The following is a 19,351-nucleotide window of genomic DNA, read 5'->3' as shown; positions in this document are numbered from 1 at the left end:
TTTAGTTTTTTTACGCGTTTCGCCTTATTTAGGGATCTTCAGGTAGATCTTAATTGGGTATTTCTTAGAACGATCCTTTAGACAGTGTAGCCAAAGGGCATCGTCGAATACATCATGCCAACAAACGCCTTCGTTAAACTCAGTAAAAACTTTTCTAGATGGACGCTAGTGACTCCAAGATCTGCATAAAGCGTTCCCGTTCATAGGAGCTAGTAACAGAATAAGATGGGGCTCAGGTAGTAAGATTACTCTCACTCGCGTCCATGCCCTTTGGCTACCTTGCCTAAAGGACCGTTCTAAGAAATACCAAATTAAGATTAACCTGAAGATGCCTAAATAAGGCGAAACGCGTAGTTGAAAAAAAAAAAAAAAAAGAAAAAAGAAAAAAAGAAAACTAAAATTGCAACCAAGACTGATTTTATCCAATACGGAAGAATGGTGTTTTGTCTACACACCCAACTTTTTCACATAATCGCCATCCCGTTCTATGGCCTTCCTCCAGCGCGAAACAAGAGCGTCTGTGCCCCGTCGGTACCAATCCTTGTCCTGGTGGCGGAACGAGTGCTTCACTGTGTGGATCACCTCCTCATAGTCCTCAAAATGTCTTCCAAAAATGGTATCCTTTAATGACCCAAACAAGTAAAAGTCCGAGGGCGCTAGGTCAGGTGCGTCAAGTGTGACAGCCGTGGATGGTCTCCCCGACCGCTGGAAATCGTGGAAAAATGTTGAAATGTGTGTGAATTCCTAAGGGACCAAACTGATAAGGTCATCAGTCCCTAGACTTACACACTACTTAAACTAACTTATGCTGAGAACAACACACACACCCATGCCCGAAGGAGGACTCGAACCTCCGGTGGGAAGGGCCGCGTAGCCCGTGACATGGCGCCTCAAACCGCGCGGCCACTCCGCGCGGCGGAAATCGTGGAGCTACGCCGAACCGCCTTCTGAAGACCTCACCCTCCGTGGCCAGCGACTAACTGCACTTATGTCGACAGCAGATGCTCCACAGACTTTGCACAAGCGTTTGTGAGTATTCCCCACAGCTTCTTTCTCCGCAGTGAAAAATTCAATGACGGCACGTTGCTAGTGACGTGCGTCCTCCTACAGACGCCATCTGCTTCCTATCTGTCGGAAGTGACGGAAACTTGGCCCACTCACTCAGGAGACTTCAAATAATGCGTACGTAACGTTTCGCATTCGTAGTATTGTTTTCGGCTGAGAAAAAGGAATGCGGCACATTGCTTTCTGGGCAACCCTCGTATGTTAAAAAAAAAGTTCTGAGAACCACTTTACAAAAATCAAAGGACTGAAACAGGTTCAGAACTGAAACTTTCTGGCAGACTGTGCAAACCTCGAAACTGGATCCTTTGATTTCAAGTGCAAGTACTCAACCGATTGTTTTTTTTTTTCAGGGTCTTTGTCCTCCCCCTCACAGTCCCACACTACGCTCGCCAATTTTGCCTTCGTCGGCCGCGCCACACAGGCCATCATTTTCCTTCAGCGCCGGCCTCCAACGCAGTGGTTAGCACACTGGACTCGCATTCAGGAGGACGACGGTTCAATCCCGCGTCCGGCCATCCTGATGTAGGTTTTCCGTGATTTCCCTAAATCGCTCCAGGCAAATGCCGGGATGGTTCCTTTGAAAGGTCACGGCTGACTTCCTTCCCAGTCCTTCCCTAATCCAATGAGACCGATGACCTAGCTGTTTGGTCTCTTCCCCCAAACACCACAACCCCAACCCGGCCTCCAATTGTCACACATAGGAAACACAAATATGCGACACCAGACACTTTCACAAGGTTTTTTTCCATATATGCTTTACACACAGGGTACGGAAGTCATGGGATAGCCAAATGCACATATACGAATGGCGGTAGTATCGCGTACGCAAGGTGGAAAAGGGCAGTGAATTGGCGGAGCTGTCATTTGTACACGGATGAGTCACGTGGAAACGTTTCCGGGGTGCTATGGCGCACGGCCGGAATTAACAGACGCATGGGACATTCAGTTTCGGAAATTGTCAAGGAATTCAGTATTCCGAGATCCACAGTGTCGAGAGTGTTCAAAAAAATGGCTCTGAGCACTATGGGACTTAACTTCTGAGGTCATCAGTCCCCTAGAACTTAGAACTACTTAAACCTAACTAACCTAAGTACATCACACACATCCATGCCCGAGGCAGGATTCGAACCTGCGACCGTAGTGGTCGCGCGGTTCCAGACTAAAGCGCCTAGAACCGCTCGGACACTCGGGCCGGCGCGAAATTTGGGGTTAGCGGGCTATGGCAGTAAATGACGGACGCCAGTGCCTTTTCTAACAGCACGACATCGCCTCCAGCATCTCTCCTCGGTTCGTGACCGTATCGGTTAGACCTGGACGGACTGAAAAACCGTGGCCTGGTGTTATGAGTCCCCATTTCAGTTGGCGACAGCTGATGGTAGAGCGCCAAAGTGGCGCCTACCCCTCGAAACCATGGACCCATGTTGTCAACGATTCAGTGTTGCTCCATAATGATGTGGGCTGTGTTGACATGGAATGGAATGGGTCATATGGTCCATGTGAATCGAGCATTGACTGGAAGTTGTTGTGTTCAGCTACTTGGAGACCATTTGCAGCCATTCAAGGACTTCCTGCCCCCAAAAAGCGATGGAATTTTTGTGGATGACAATGCGCCAAGTCACTGGGCCACAATTGTTGACGATTAGTTTGTGGAACATTCTGGACAATTCGAGCGAATGAAATGGCCACCCAGATCGCCCAGCATGCATCCCATCGAACATTTATGGGATATAATTGCGAGATCACACGTGCTCAAAATCCGGCACGGGCTACACATTCATGATTATGGACGGCTATAGAGGCAGCATGGATAAATATTTATAAAAGGGACTTCTAACGACCTTTTGAGCGCATGACGCGGCGAGTTACTGCGCTACGAGGGCAAAAGAAGGTCCGATAGGATATTAGGAGTTATTCCGTAACTTTTGTCACCTCAGTGTAGGTCAAGTCGCATTAATATGACCACACCGCCTCTGTTTGAAGTCAGCGAGCAAATAAGCACTGCGCCGGCGGTTCTAGCCGCTTCAGTCTGGAACCACACGGCTGCTGCGCTCGCAGGTTAGAATCCTGCCTCGGGCATGGATGTGTGTGATGTCCTTAGGTTAGTTAGGTTTAAGTAGTTGTAAGTTCTAGGGAACTGATGACCTCAGATGTTAAGTCCCATAGTGGTCACAGCCATTTGAACCACTTTGAACAGCGCGCGGCCAAATCGAACACTTAAATCTTTCCGTGCGAGTTCTGATTTCTCTTATTTAATTATGATAATCATTTCTCCCTATGTAGGTGGACGCCAACAAAATATTTTCGCACTCTGAGGAGATAGCTGGCCATCGAAATTTCATGACGCAGCGAGAAACGCCTTTGTTTTAATCACTGCCTCCCGAATTCGTGTATTACATCCATGGCACTCTCTTCCTTATTTCGCGATAGTGCAACATGTCCTGCCATTCTTTGAACTTTTTCGATATCCTCGGTCAGTCCTATCTGATGTCGACACACACCGGACAGCAATGCTCCCTGAAACTGGGGACAACCAGTGTCTGTAGTACACCTGTTACATTTTTCCGCCTATAAATTGCGTTGCTGGTTTGCGTTGACCACAACATTATCTATGTGATCATTCCAATTTAAGTTATTTGTAATTGTAATGCCTATGTATTTAATTGGGGTTACAGCCTTTAGGTTTGTGCGATTTTTCGTGTAACCTAAATTTAGCGAATTCTTTTTAGTACTCATGTGGATGTCTTCACACTTTTCATTATTTGGAGTCTACTGTCACTTTTTGCGTCATATAGATATCTTGTCTAAATCATACTTAAACTCGTTTTGATCCTCTGATGATTTTGCAAGATGATACATAACAGCAAACAATCTAAGTCAAAAATAACAGAGGGCCTATAATACAGCATGTCCCACTCAAATATCCCTGATTTCAAGGACCCAGGACAGAAAAACCACAGTAGATATGACAGTGAAAAATGAACCACACATTGGAGACCATCTCAAAGAATTTATATTCCCGCGTCAGAAGTGCAAAGTCTCGTCGCCAAAGTGCAGCATGGTCGCATGAAGTGAAAATGGCGACTCCACAGCAGCGCGCGCAAGAAGTAGTGTGCTTTAGCACAAACAAAATCGCCGATTCTGTGCAAAGAAATTATAGTCGTGTGTATGAATTTGATCCACCTGATGTGAAAACAATTAAGGAATTGTGTAGGAAGTTTCCGGCAATAGACAGTGTTCTGAAACACTCTGGTGGTGCACACTAAGGAGTTTCAGAAGAGACAGTGGAGGATATCACACAAACGTTTCTTTGAAGCCCACGTAAGTCAATTCGTCAAGCATCTGGGCAACTTGATGTACCTCGATCAACATTGCACCGTGTAGTTCACCAGCGTATTCGTATTTGTGCTTGTTGTTGTTGTTGTTGTGGTCTTCAGTCCTGAGACTGGTTTGATGCAGCTCTCCATGCTACTCTATCCTGTGCAAGCTTTTTCATCTCCCAGTACCTACTGCAACCTACATCCTTCTGAATCTGCTTAGTGTATTCATCTCTTGGTCTCCCTCTACGATTTTTACCCTCCACGCTGCCCTCCAATACTAAATTGGTGATCCCTTGATGCCTCAGAACATGTCCTACCAACCGATCCCTTCTTCTGGTCAAGTTGTGCCACAAACTTCTCTTCTCCCCAATCCTATTCAATACTTCCTCATTAGTTATGTGATCTACCCATCTAATCTTCAGCATTCTTCTGTAGCACCACATTTCGAAAGCTTCTATTCTCTTCTTGTCCAAACTATTTATCGTCCATGTTTCACTTCCATACATGGCTACACTCCATACGAATACTTTCAGAAATGACTTCCTGACACTTAAATCAATACTGGATGTTAACAAATTCCTCTTCTTCAGAAACGCTTTCCTTGCCATTGCCAGCCTACATTTTATATCCTCTCTACTTCGACCATCATCAGTTATTTTGCTCCCCAAATAGCGAAACTCCTTTACTACTTTAAGTGCCTCATTTCCTAATCTAATTCCCTCAGCATCACCCGACTTAATTAGACTACATTCCATTACTCTCGTTTTGCTTTTGTTGATGTTCATCTTATATCCTCCTTTCAAGACACTGTCCATTCCATTCAACTGCTCTTCCAAGTCCTTTGCTGTCTCTGACAGAATTACAATGTCATCGGCGAACCTCAAAGTTTTTATTTCTTCTCCATGAATTTTAATACCTACCCCGAATTTTTCTTTTGTTTCCTTTACTGCTTGCTCAATATACAGATTGAACAACATCGGGGAGAGGCTACAACCCTGTCTTACTCCCTTCCCAACCACTGCTTCCCTTTCATGTCCCTCGACTCTTATAACTGCCATCTGGTTTCTGTACAAATTGTAAATAGCCTTTCGCTCCCTGTATTTTACCCCTGCCACCTTTAGAATTTGAAAGAGAGTATTCCAGTCAACACTGTCAAAAGCTTTCTCTAAGTCTACAAATGCTAGAAACGTAGGTTTGCCTTTCCTTAATCTTTCTTCTAAGATAAGTCGTAAGGTCAGTATTGCCTCACGTGTTCCAGTGTTTCTACGGAATCCAAACTGATCTTCCCCGAGGTTGGCTTCTACTAGTTTTTCCATTCGTCTGTAAAGAATTCGTGTTAGTATTTTGCAGCTGTGACTTATTAAGCTGATAGTTCGGTAATTTTCACATCTGTCAACACCTGCTTTCTTCGGGATTGGAATTATTATATTCTTCTTGAAGTCTGAGGGTATTTCGCCTGTTTCATACATCTTGCTCACCAGATGGTAGAGTTTTGTCAGGACTGGCTCTCCCACGGCCGTCAGTAGTTCCAATGGAATATTGTCTACTCCGGGGGCCTTGTTTCGACTCAGGTCCTTCAGTGCTCTGTCAAACTCTTCCCGCAGTATCGTATCTCCCATTTCATCTTCATCTACATCCTCTTCCATTTCCATAATATTGTCCTCAAGTACATCGCCCTTGTATAGACCCTCTATATACTCCTTCCACCTTTCTGCTTTCCCTTCTTTGCTTAGAACTGGGTTTCCATCTGAGCTCTTGATATTCATACAAGTCGTTCTCTTATCTCCAAAGGTCTCTTTAATTTTCCTGTAGGCGGTATCTATCTTACCCCTAGTGAGATAGGCCTCTACATCCTTACATTTGTCCTCTAGCCATCCCTGTTTAGCCATTTTGCACTTCCTGTCGATCTCATTTTTGAGACGTTTGTATTCCTTTTTGCCTGTTTCACTTACTGCATTTTTATATTTTCTCCTTTCATCAATTAAATTCAATATTTCTTCTGTTACCCAAGGATTTCTACTAGCCCTCGTCTTTTTACCTACTTGATCCTCTGCTGCCTTCACTACTTCATCCCTCAAAGCTACCCATTCTTCTTCTACTGTATTTATTTCCCCCATTCCTGTCAATTGCTCCCTTATGCTCTCCCTGAATCTCTGTACAACCTCTGGTTCTTTCAGTTTATCCAGGTCCCATCTCCTTAAATTCCCACCTTTTTGCAGTTTCTTCAGTTTTAATCTACAGGTCATAACCAATAGATTGTGGTCAGAGTCCACATCTGCCCCTGGAAATGTCTTACAATTTAAAACCTGGTTCCTAAATCTCTGTCTTACCATTATATAATCTATCTGATACCTTTTAGTATCTCCAGGGTTCTTCCATGTATACAACCTTCTTTCATGATTCTTAAACCAAGTGTTAGTTATGATTATGTTGTGCTCTGTGCAAAATTCTACCAGGCGGCTTCCTCTTTCATTTCTGTCCCCCAATCCATATTCACCTACTATGTTTCCTTCTCTCCCTTTTCCTACACTCGAATTCCAGTCACCCATGACTATTAAATTTTCGTCTCCCTTCACAATCTGAATAATTTCTTTTATTTCATCATACATTTCTTCAATTTCTTCGTCATCTGCAGAGCTAGTTGGCATATAAACTTGTACTACTGTAGTAGGTGTGGGCTTCGTATCTATCTTGGCCACAATAATGCGTTCACTATGCTGTTTGTAGTAGCTTACCCGCATTCCTATTTTCCTATTCATTATTAAACCTACTCCTGCATTACCCCTATTTGATTTTGTGTTTATAACCCTGTAGTCACCTGACCAGAAGTCTTGTTCCTCCTGTCACCGAACTTCACTAATTCCCACTATATCTAACTTCAACCTATCCATTTCCCTTTTTAAATTTTCTAACCTACCTGCCCGATTAAGGGATCTGACATTCCACGCTCCGATCCGTAGAACGCCAGTTTTCTTTCTCCTGATAACGACATCCTCTTGAGTAGTCCCCGCCCGGAGATCCGAATGGGGGACTATTTTACCTCCGGAATATTTTACCCAAGAGGACGCTTACAAAGTGCAAATTCTGCAACAGTTGACGCCGAACGACAAACCACGCCAACAACAACTTGCTGCGGATATGCTGCAGTGTATTGATATGGATGCCAGCTTCCTGGAAAGATGTTTGTTCTGAGATGAGACAACCTTTCATCTATCAGGAAGGGTTCATAGGCATAATGTTTGGATTTGGGGTTTGCAAAATCCTCACGTTGTCATTGAACATGTTCATGATAGCCCTAAACTAAACGTCTGATGCTGGTTAATGCACATGAGGATTGTTGGACCATCTTCCTTGCGGAACCAACAGTAAATGGGTCAGTGTATGTGGACATATTGGAGCAGTTTGTGTACGCTCAGATACAAGACTTGCAACCCAACATAATTTTTCAGCAAGATGGAGCTCCGCCACATTGGTCAACGACTGTTTGCAAGTTCCAGGATAGGAAATTTCCCAATCGTTGGATCGGACGCGGAGGACCCATTGCCTGGCCACCACGTTCACCCGACATTACGCCGCTTGATTTCTTCATGTGAGGATTTGTGAAGGACCTCGTGTATGAGACCAAAGTGGACGATATTCCGAAATTGCCAGATCGTATCACTAATGCGCTTGCAACAATAACAGAGGAAACGTTACAAACGTTACAAAGAACATCTTTGAGATGCTCTACAATGTGGTGTATTTTTGATTGTCGTCTCTACTGTGTTTTTTACTCGGGTCTTTGAAATCAGGGAGGTTTGAGTGGGACACCCTGTAATTCCTTGGGGAATGCCAGATATTACTTCTGTTTTACTCGATGACTTTTCATCAGTTACTATGAACTGTGACCTTTCTGACAGGAAATTACTAATACAGTCACACAACTGAGACGATACTCCGTAAGCACACAATTTAATTAGAAGTTGCGTGTGAGAATTAGAGTGAAAATTCTTCTGGAAAATGAAAATATGGAATCAATTTGACGTCCCCTATCGACAGCACTCATTACTTCATGAGAATAATGAACAGTATTTTCTTAATCTCTGTTGTCTATTTGCCAATATATCGTTTTCTTCGAGGTAGTTCATAACGTTCGAGCACAATAAATGTTCCAAAATCCTATTGCAAATCGACGTTAGCGATATGGGTCTGCAATTCAGCGGATTACTCCTATTATCTTTCTTTGGTGTTGGTGTGACTTGGGGAACTTTCTAGTCTTTGGGTAAGGATCTTTCTGCAAGCGAGCGGTTGTGGATGATTGCTAAGTGTGGAGCTACTGTATCAGCATATTCTGAAAAAAAGGTGACGTATACAATATGAACAGGAGGCCTTGTCTTTCTTAAGTGTTTTAAGCTGCTTCGCTACACCTAGGAAATCTAAGTTACTCTTGTTGGCAGTTGTTCTTGATTTGAATTCTGGAAGTTTACTTCGTCGTATTTTTTGGGGGAATTTCGGAAAACCGTGTTTCGTTGCTCTGCTTTAGTGGCGCTGTCGTCAATAACATTACCAATGCTGTCGCGCTGTGATTGCGTATTGCCACTGGTGTACTTTACGTACGACCGCGATCTCCTTGCGTTTTCTGCCAGGTTCCTAGACAGAGTTTTGTTGTGGAAACTATCAAAAGCATCTCACACTGAAGTTCGTGTTAAATTTCGAGCTTCGGTAAAATTCACCAATTCGGGGATTTTGCGTTCTTATAAATTTGGCATACTTTGTTCGTTGCTTCTGCAACAACGTTCTAACCTGTTTTGTGTACCATTGGGACTAGGACCACATCTTATTAAATTATTTGGTATATATATCTCTCAATTCCCGTCGATACTATTTATTTGTATTTAAACCACATCTGGTCTACGCTTATATCCAGACTGTAAGAAGTGGAGACTCTTTCCTAATGTGTTAAGCGGACTTTTTTCTGCTTTTTAAATACATGTATTTTGCGTTTACTTTTGGTAGGTCTGGGTGTCTAGCAACAACAACATTGTGGTCATTGATCCCAGTACCTGTCATGAAGCTCCTAATTTGGTCAATATTATTTGTTGCTAAGTCATCAAGCATGTTTTCGCAACCATTTACACTTCGAGTGGTCTCCTGAACTGACTGTTCAATATAATTTTTTGATAAGGCACTCAGTACGATTTCGTACGACGTTTTGTGCCTTCCATTGACTTTCAGCATGTATTTTCGCCAACATATCGAGAGTAGATTGAAGTCACCAACAACTATAATAGTATGAATCGGATACCTATTTGAAATGAGACTTAAGTTTTATTCGAACTATTCAGCAAGTGTATCATCTGAGTGAGGAGAGTCGGTAAAAGGAACCTATTATTAATTTATTCCGATTGTCAAGTATAGCCTCTATCCTTACTAACTCACAGAAACTATATAGTTCAGTTTCCCTGCAAGATAAACTACTTCTGACAACAATAAACACTCCACCCCCAACTGTATTTAATCTATCCTTGCCGAACACGGTTAGTTCCGTCCGCCTGCTTAGCTGGATAGTAACGTTCTCGCCTCCCATGCAAGCGGGCCCGGGTTCGAGATTTTCGCCGCTCTGGGACTGGGTGCTGTGCTGTCATCATCATCATTTCATCCTCATCACCGACGGGCAAGTCGCCCAATGTGACGTCGAATGAAATAAGACTTGCATGTGGCGGCCGAACTTCCCCGAATAGGGGCCTCCCGTCCACCGATGCCATACACTCATTTTATTTACGCTTAGCTCCTTCCGCCCCGGCACGGAGGTGTGGTCTCGTTGTTGGCGGGCCTCGTTGATTTGGGCATTGGGCAGTGTGGCGTGTTGATGATGTGGTGTAGTGGACAGCTGATGGATTCCCACACGAAATCGCTTGAGGTTCTCAGCCTCTGAAAAGGGTGCCACGATATTGCTTGGGTTTCCGCACCCAGGAGTTGTAAGGACTGCAGGGCAGGTTTTCTGTATGTTTGTCCGGTCTGCGTGGCGGGGTTCGTTTCACCTTACTTCAGCTGTTGTTTATATTTTATGCGTGATTCCGTTTTAGCCGGAGTCTGGGTGTTTACCCCTCCCCCCCCCCCCCCCCCCCAACTTCTTCGTCCTTCGTGTAAACTGATTTTGGCAAAATTGCTAGGTGGCCTGTGTTATTACCTATGTAAGTTTGCCCGCTGCTGTAGTCGTAACATGTTTTGTTTGACTGTGTTTTGCGTTGTTGATGTTGGGCTTTGCCGTACATATATTTAGTCATGTACGTGTTGTTGTGTTAAGGATTTTAGGGCATTTTTAACTGAGATATCTGTTGAAAATTTTATCACTCTTTTAAGGAAGGTACAGGAAGAAGTTACTTCAACTAAAAATTTAATTGTAAATTATACATTTGTGCTTCACATTTAAAAATTTAACTGTATTAGGTGAAAGTATGTAGTTTAATGCACTACCATTATTTGTTAATGTATCAAATTGTAAACAGTTTTGAAGTTTCTCTGTTTACCTGTGGTATATAACATGTTTATTACCTCATATTGTAAGCAGCTTGATTTGTTTGTGTCACTGTAATTTGTAAGCCACAGTGTAATTTATTACAATTAATTAATTGTTTTGGGGAAATAAACCTTGAATTGTATGTCCCCTTTTCATTAAGCGAATCCCATCCAAATCGTCCGTTCAGCCTCCTTTACATACATATAACGAGTTGAGGTTCTGTGCTTTCTATTAGCACCTGGAGCTCTTGTTATTTTCCAGTACAGCTACGCCGGTTGACAATAGTGGTTACTGTTGTGTCTACCTTGATCCTGTGTTCGTCCTGCACCGTTTGAAGCAGAAGTCCCTTCTGCACTTCCTCGAGATTTTCTGACTAAAAAGCCGCCCAGTCCCACCACTCAGTGCCCGTTACTCTGTAGCCGTTTCCTGTGTGTAATGGACTCCTGGCCTATTTAGCGGAACCCGGAAACTCACCTCTCCATGGCGCAAGTCGAGGTACATGTAACCTGCATGGTCGCAGAACCGCCTCAACCTCTAATTCAGACCCTCAACTCTGTTCATGAGCTGTCTTATTTTTACTGGTGGTCCGAACACTGATTAAGTGTTGTTTCTCTTCGGTAGCCGGCAAATCTTTTCCATCACTGTGTATAGAAAGGCAAAAACTCTTTTCTTGCTCCCTTTTTTGGTGGTTTTTTCTTGTGTGTCTTACCAGAAATAACTTATGATATCTAGCGGTGATCGTAGACATTTTCACGGAAGACTATTCAGAGATGGCTTAGTTCCATGGGTAGATTTCCATCGTCTGAGAGACTTTAGCACGGTGAACTAGGGTATTCAGAATGCCACGTTTTTGTGTCGGATGGTGATTGCTGAGAACGTGCAGATACTGACCCTTGTGTCTGGTGAAGATGCTCATTGATATTCCATCGAAGGAGAACGTCAATAAAGGGCAATGTACCATCTATCTGTACTTTCATGGTAAACCGACTGTGGTCGTGAATGCCGTTCAGGTGCCCTCAGAAATCTCCCAGTTTCTTACTTCCATTGGGCCCTATGATAAAAATGTTGACGTAACGATAAAACCAGCTTGGCTTAACTGGAGTCGTGTCCAAAGCGATGTCTTAAAATTTATCCATAGAAAGGGTGGCTATGGATGGAGCTAACAGACTTCCTATCGCCACGTCGTCCAACTGGTCGAAACACTCTCCGCCATAGGGTAAATAAGACGGTGTCAACGTGTCCTCGAACAGTCCCACAACTGTACTATCAGATAATTGGGAGAGGAGATCTATACAGCTCTTAATAGGAACTCGCGTAAATAGTCTAACTGAAGACCAGATATTTAGCTGTTGTATTACTGAGCTACAAGCAGCTACGTCGAAAGTCAGTAATGAAATCCTAAGAAAACTCCTTCACCAAAAGTTGTTTCGCTACTTCCAGTATCTCAGTGTTGGTTAGATGGTTGATTTGGGGAGAGGTAGCAAGCAGCTAGGTCATCGGTCCCATCGAATTAGGGAAGGAGGGGAAGGAAGTCGACTGTGCCCTTTCAAAGGAACCATCCCGGGTTCTGCCTGAAGCGATTTAGGGAAACCTCGGAAAAATTAAACTAGGATGGCCGAACGTGGGTTTGAACTCTCCTCCTCCAGAGTGCGAGCCCGGTGCTAACCATCGTGTCACGTCGCTCTGTTTCATAGACTAAAAAACTTAACGATACTAAACAAATGACAATGCCCCTACCGATTCTGCCGACATAATTTTTGACTTCTGAGAATACACAATTTTATTTATGAAAAATCACATTTCAATAGTATTTGAGTATCACGCAAGACAGCAACTAAGTCAATTATTGTCCGCAGGTTAGTTATATTTTTGTTTATTTTGGTAATACTGTCATTTTACGTTGATGACACATGCTTTGTTTATTTGTTGTTATATCTATGCAATTTTGAAGCTGCCAGGTTAGTTTCGTTATCGGTATTGTGCTGTTAATCATGGCTGCTCCGCTGTTTATTTGCACCAAAGAAGAGTAACGTTCAGTGATCCGTTTTCTTGTGGTCGGAAGGCGTATGAAGGGCCGAAATTCATCGACAACTTTCGTTACAGTACGGGAACAGTGTTTTGCCACAACGGAATATCTACGATTGGATTGAAAAATTCCGAAATGGTCGCACAAGTGTTACGATGAAGGAGCCCGACGACCGTTTACCGCCACAAATGAAGAAACCATTGAACATTCACGTGAAATGATTCTCTTAGGCAGACGAAGTGGCACATCGTCTGCAAATTATTCACGTTTCTGCCTACAAAATCATCCACAACAGACTTGGCTTTCGTAAAGTTTGTGCAAGATGGGTCCCAAAACAACTCACACAATTGCACAAACAAACGCGCATGGACATCTGCGAAAAACATTTGGATCGCTATGGTAACGAAGGGGACAACTTCTTAGACAGGTTCATTACTGGTGATGAAACATGGATCCATCATTACCAGTCGGAGAGTAAACGCAGAGTATGGAATAGCAACATCCAAATTCGCCGTGTAAGAAATAGCTCAAGACCCAACCGTCCACAGGAAAACTGATGCTTACGGTTTTTGGGACGCACAAGGTCCAGCAGTGGAACATTATGGGGAAAGGGGCACAACAATAAACAGTGTACGTTACAGTGAGATGCTTACTGCCAGGCTAAAGCCTGCAATTCGAAGCAAACGCCGGGGATTGCTGTCAAAAGTTGTTGTGTTGTTGCACGACAATTCCCGTTCGGATATTGCTGCCCACACTGCTGAAACGCTCCAGAAACTCAAATTTGAAGAAAGAAGCGGTGCATTCCTGGTTCTCAGCTCAACCGAGAACCTTCTTTTATGAGGGCATCAGGAAGCTTGTATACAACGATGCACCAAGTGCGTTGAAATGCAAGGAGACTATGTCGGAAAATGATGTTCTTGTAAGTTTTCTATTTGATACAATAAAATTTTATAACTACTTTGCGGATAATAATTGACTTACCCTCGTATATTACTAATTTATACCATTATAGGCACGCAAGTGTTACAGATACTTTATGTTTTATTAAAATACATTTTCATCGTAAGGCTATCGTAGTAAGTTGTATTTCATTTTCATTAGTACTGTGCGTATTTTAAAAGCGTTTTATAATAAATTATACCACAAGAGTAAACATCAGAGAGAAATTAATCTTCAACACTGCAGTCTCTCATATTATCTAAATCGGTGTCACAATCCTCAGGCAGTTGACCGATGCTACGCCGTAGAAACCTACTGGTTCTGAGTTAAAATGTCGTCAAAGCAGGTTTGAAATTAATTTTTATTTGAAAAGGAATTTTCTTGGCAGCTGTTTGATAAGGAGCCGGGAAGGGAAACATTTTAGTCCATAGGATCAGAATAAAATGTGCGTAAGGGATGACTTCCCAATGCAGTTTTGTTGGTGGTTTTTCTCACACTGACAGAGAAATAGTCAATGAGTGAACTGATGAAATTCAAGCAAAAATGCAGTGTTACCCATCTAATATTTGTTAGTTCAAATTAGAGCTTGCAATACTCCTACAACCAACTTCTGAAACTTGCCTACCGAATCCAAATTTCGCCCGACGGTTAAATGGTTGCAGTACATCACATCTATTAGTTATCGAAATTTCCTAAATGTGGAAAATCATTCATTCCAGAACGATCTTTCTTCAAAACAGAAAATCCTTTTTTTGCTTGCCCCACTCACCATAAAAAGGTTACTAGCAGCTTCCGCTGCCCTCACCCCTCTATCAAACCCAAAGCTAAATGTATATCGCAAATGTTAGATCTTTATCCACTTGCGACTGTTTTAAATTACTTAAACAACAATCATAAATTTCAAGTACGCAAACGTAACTGCAACATAAATACTAGATCTTCAAATAAGAAAAGGCCAGTTGATAAACACAGCGACGGAAAAAGAATCGCAGAACCAAGAAGGAACAGTGAGATATAAAAGCAAGTTGGTAGACATGTTTCTATATCTGAAGCATGAGTCTATTAAAATTTCACACCTGTCGCATAAGAGTGCAAACCAGAGGATGCAAAATGGTTCAAATGACTCTGAGCACTATGGGACTTAACTTCTGAGGTCATCAGTCCCCTAGAACTTAGAACTACTTAAACCTAACCAACCTAAGGGCATCACATACACCCATGCCCGAGTCAAGATTCGAACCTGCGACCATAGCGGTCTCGCGGTTCCAGACTGTAGTGCCTAGAACCGCTCGGCCACCCCGGCCGGCTCAGAGGTTGCAAATCAGGTTTGTTTTAAATACGCGCAGTAACGGTTGTGAGCGTTATTTACCTTTGAGATGATGTTGGTCAATAATGCTTTTAAGGTTACAAAAACGCCATTATCAACACCGCACTGAGTTTGAACGAGGTCATGGAATAGGGCTATCAGAAGCTGAATGTTCATTCTGCAATACTGCAGAGAGACTTGGCTGGAATGTAGCCAGTGTATACTTTTGCTGGCAGCGGTGGTCACGAGAATGTGCGTTAGCGAGTACACCGGGCTCCGGATGGCCAAGTGACACTACCGAGAGGAGAGACCAACGTGTTAAGCTTGTGGCTCTGGAGCATCGTACTGCATGTGCAGCAGCAGTTTGAACAGCAGTTGGCGCCATGGGGACACAACAAACTGTTACAAATCGGTTACTTCAAGGACAGCTCCGAACCAGTGTAGTGTGCATTCAATTGACCCCACACCATGGCCATTTGCGACTTCAGTGGTGTCAAGCGAGAGCACATTGGAGGGCAGGGCGGAGGTCTGCTGTCCTTTCTTATGAAATCTGGTTCTGCCTCGGCGCCAGTGATAGCCCCGTGTTGGTTAGAAGGCCTGCAACCAACCTGTCTACATACTAGACACACTGGATCTACACCTGGAGTTATGGACTGGGGTTCGATTTCGTATGACTGCAGGAGCACTCTCGTGCGCTCCAGTGCCAATTTGTATGTCAATATTGTGATTCGACCTGTTGTGCTGCCATTCTTGAAGAGGATTCCAAGTGGTGATTTCCAACAGGATAAAGCTTGCCCACATACTGCTGTTGTAACGTCGACACGTTGCCTTAGCGTGCTGGATCGCTAGATCTGTCTCCAATCGAGCACATATGTGACATTATTGAAAACAGCTCCACCGTCATACACAACCAGCGTTAAACGTCCCTGTATTGAAATGAAGTGCAACAGGCAAGGAACTCCATCCCACAAACTGACATCCGATACTGTACAACACAAAACATGCAGCTTTGCATGTTTGCGGTTAAGCCAGTTATTAATGTAAAATTATTAATATAAAAACATTTTACATTTGCGATGGCTTATCTCACGCTTTCAGTAACCTGTGATATTGCAATATTAATTACTTAAATATGTTAACTAGGCAAATATATTATCGAAATTCATTACTGTACTTTAATTATTTTTGGGTCGGCTATTCTTTTTCCTGTTAGTGTACATTCATAGCACCACGCTGTGGCCATGTGGTCAGATGGTGCCTGGTATCAGCTGGCGAGGATTGTGTCGCCAGTAGCCGGAGGTCGCTGTAAGGCGAGGAAACTTCGAATGCGGACTGTTCTGCTGTTGAAGCTGCCACAAGTTACTTTGCGGAATTGATTCTGGAAGTTTGAAAGGTCTCTGTTGGATTCCTTTCATGTTTAATTTCTTAAATCTGTTGTCATTTACGGCATAAATTCCTCTTCTAAATTTACTGTGGCGTTTCTGACTATCTGGGAGGAGACTGAGTTGTGGAACGTGTTACTTTTACACATAAACAAGAACGATCTGTCACACTACTACACTTTAAAACACAGTTTATATGTAATTCATGTCACACAGTCTCATACGGAACCTACATCCGCTTTCTTGTATATACTGTATATGATAAGATACTGTCATCCCCCTTCCCTTCTGTGTGAGAGGATGAATGAGCAAATGTGTTTCTAGTTGCATGCTTGAGGGTAGCAGACAAGCCTGTCTGCTAGAGAACAGTAGGACCAACGTCGGAACAGGTAGCTACGCTTTCTAAAAGCAGAGAGCTTTCCATTCTTAGTATGGTCCTGGCCGTCCCTTGTCATGTTGGTATAGGAAGCTGCCCCTCTGGTCACTTCCGTTGGTATCTGGGAGACACGCTCGGTAGGAGCGCAGGTCAGTCTGTCCGTGGCGAGCGTCTGAAGTGGTAAGATCTCCGGCTAAGCGCGTGTCTGCTAAGTCCGTAGGACAATGGATTTCTTAAGTTCAGCCTAACTGAAAATTTAATCACCTTTATTTCAGGTTTAGCTCTAAAATATCTAATGTTATCTTAAATTGCAACGCAGTGTAATTCGCGTGTGAAGTAGTTCAGAATATCTTCCGGTAGTTGCTTTGTCACTACTTTGTGAGTAAAGTGGAACCACGTGTTGATCAGTAACTCTAACTAAGATCATCAATCTTAAATGCGAATGCTAGTCTGATTATAACGTCTCGTCTTGACAATATTTTTCAATATACCAACTTTTCTTTATGTTCAACCCACGTGGGGCGTACTTTGTGAGGCCAGTACCACGTGCTTAAACAATTGTTTGACCCGTCAGGTTAATAGTAAGACGATAGTAACCAGTTCGAGGTTTTTCTTTTGTAAATTGCTTTTCGATCTAATTTATTTTAATTATCAAAATTATTGTGGAGTTATACGCTTTGTGTAAACCAAGTTGACCACGTGAAGCATGTGGTGTAATCATCAAAGTAGCCCTCAGCTATTCTTTTTGGGAAGATTTCAGAGAGAGTTAGCATGAATTTAGTATACCAGTGTGTGGTAATTACATGACGGACAGGATTGTGCTACGAACGTAATTTCTTTGGGTGAAAACTGAATCGGTTGGTTGTGGTTAATTTCCTCTTGCTTATCTTTCAACGTTCTTCGCGTGTTATTTTATGAATGCAGTGTTGTATGCAGTCTCACAATCTTGGCTCCATATTTTATGTGTTCCGTAAGATTACAATCTCATATTTTCACAATCCTAAATAAGGCACCAGCTCAGTTATAACTCACGTTTAATATGCTGAAATTTCAATGATCAATCTTAAAATAAATTTCCAAATATAAACCGATTTCTTTCTTTTTATTTAAATACTCCTTTTTTATATATATATATATATATATATATATATATATATATTACCGGTTGTTGTACGACTATTAAAAGATTATAATTAATGTTAGTCTGTTTGGGAATTTGGTAAACCTAGACTAGTTACCTGGTGAAACAGTTGCGCAGTAATGCAAGGTTAACTTCCCCAGACAGCTCACAGCTTTTAACCCGCATTTATTGTCCATCAGTACCGCATTCATCATAGCAAATTAAAGTATCAGTCTTACACATGGCGATCCTGTTCTGTGATTCCGCTAGACTCTGGAATCTCTGGAACGTTAGATTGCAAGCGTTGTATAATCTTAATTTTTTTCCCTACAGCACTCAAACAACTTCTGCGTTGTTTCTGAGGAGACTTTCAAAATATTCACTGCGTTGTTGAACGGCGTTGTGTTGTTTGTCTTGTTGTTTCGTTTTCTATATTTGTGTGTTTTATATGTGTGTGTGTGTGTTTTTTTTCTCGCTTGTAAATTCCACTGTTTCGATCAAAGATAAAAATTTGTTTTGCGTGTGAAGTGCGTACTCGGTTGGGTATCTTTCGTGTGACTGTCGTAAATTTTGGGGGACACATTTATTTTGATTAGTGTGTCGCGTACCGGGTATAAATTGCACTAATGCAGACACGTAACCAAGCTAAAAGTAAGCGGTCCGACAACTTAAGCAACATGGACCGAGGGGATAATTTGATTTCGAATGTTAATGCGTCGGACAGTTCCGAAAATACAATGGGAAATACTTCAGACGAAATGCAAAACAGGACGAACGGGCTCACAGCGGAGACAGAAATAAATTTGCCTCCTACTAACCAAATTGATTTGGCAGAACTCATTGCCTTATTGCAACAAAACAAAGAAAATGCACAGAAATCTGAAAAATCGATCCGCGAGCTAGGCAAACAAATGATGCATAAATCAGAAAAATCGATCCGAGAGCTAGGCGAACAAATGACGCAGAAATCTGAAATATCGATCCGCGAGCTAGGCGAACAAATGACGCAGAAATCAGAAAAATCGATCCGAGAGCTAGGCGAACAAATAGACGAAAAACTAATCCAGCAGACAAATAAAGCCGACAAGTCGATGCAGAGAGTGTCCGATGATATCTCACAAAGTATAAACAATCTGGCAAGTGAAATAAAAAGTGATATTATGAAAGAATTAGGCCGTACATTTGAACAAATCGATGACCGTCTGCAAGCCTTAGAACAGGGCAAGCGGAGTGGCGATGCCGAATCTAAAGAGAGCGAAGAACAGCTACTGAGGAATTTCCAGGCGCTGAGAGAAGAATGCCAAAGGGAACACCAGCAGGT

General features: G+C 42.7%; 1 protein-coding gene across 1 annotated transcript in view; it reads right to left on the bottom strand.

The window, feature by feature from the left end:
* The window catches only part of LOC124778838, a 326,007-nt gene that overhangs the window by 3,739 nt on the left and 302,917 nt on the right, over positions 1 to 19,351 (bottom strand). Inside the window, exon 10 of the mRNA XM_047253671.1 lies at positions 18,073 to 18,086. Within this exon, the coding sequence (XP_047109627.1) occupies positions 18,073 to 18,086 (14 nt within the window). The remainder of the gene's footprint in view (positions 1 to 18,072; positions 18,087 to 19,351) is intronic.

This window comes from Schistocerca piceifrons, chromosome 1 (genome assembly GCF_021461385.2).
Source record: "Schistocerca piceifrons isolate TAMUIC-IGC-003096 chromosome 1, iqSchPice1.1, whole genome shotgun sequence".
Lineage (NCBI taxonomy): Eukaryota > Metazoa > Arthropoda > Insecta > Orthoptera > Acrididae > Schistocerca > Schistocerca piceifrons.
Note: the sequence above shows the minus strand (reverse complement) of the source record. Positions and strands in the feature narration are given on the sequence as shown.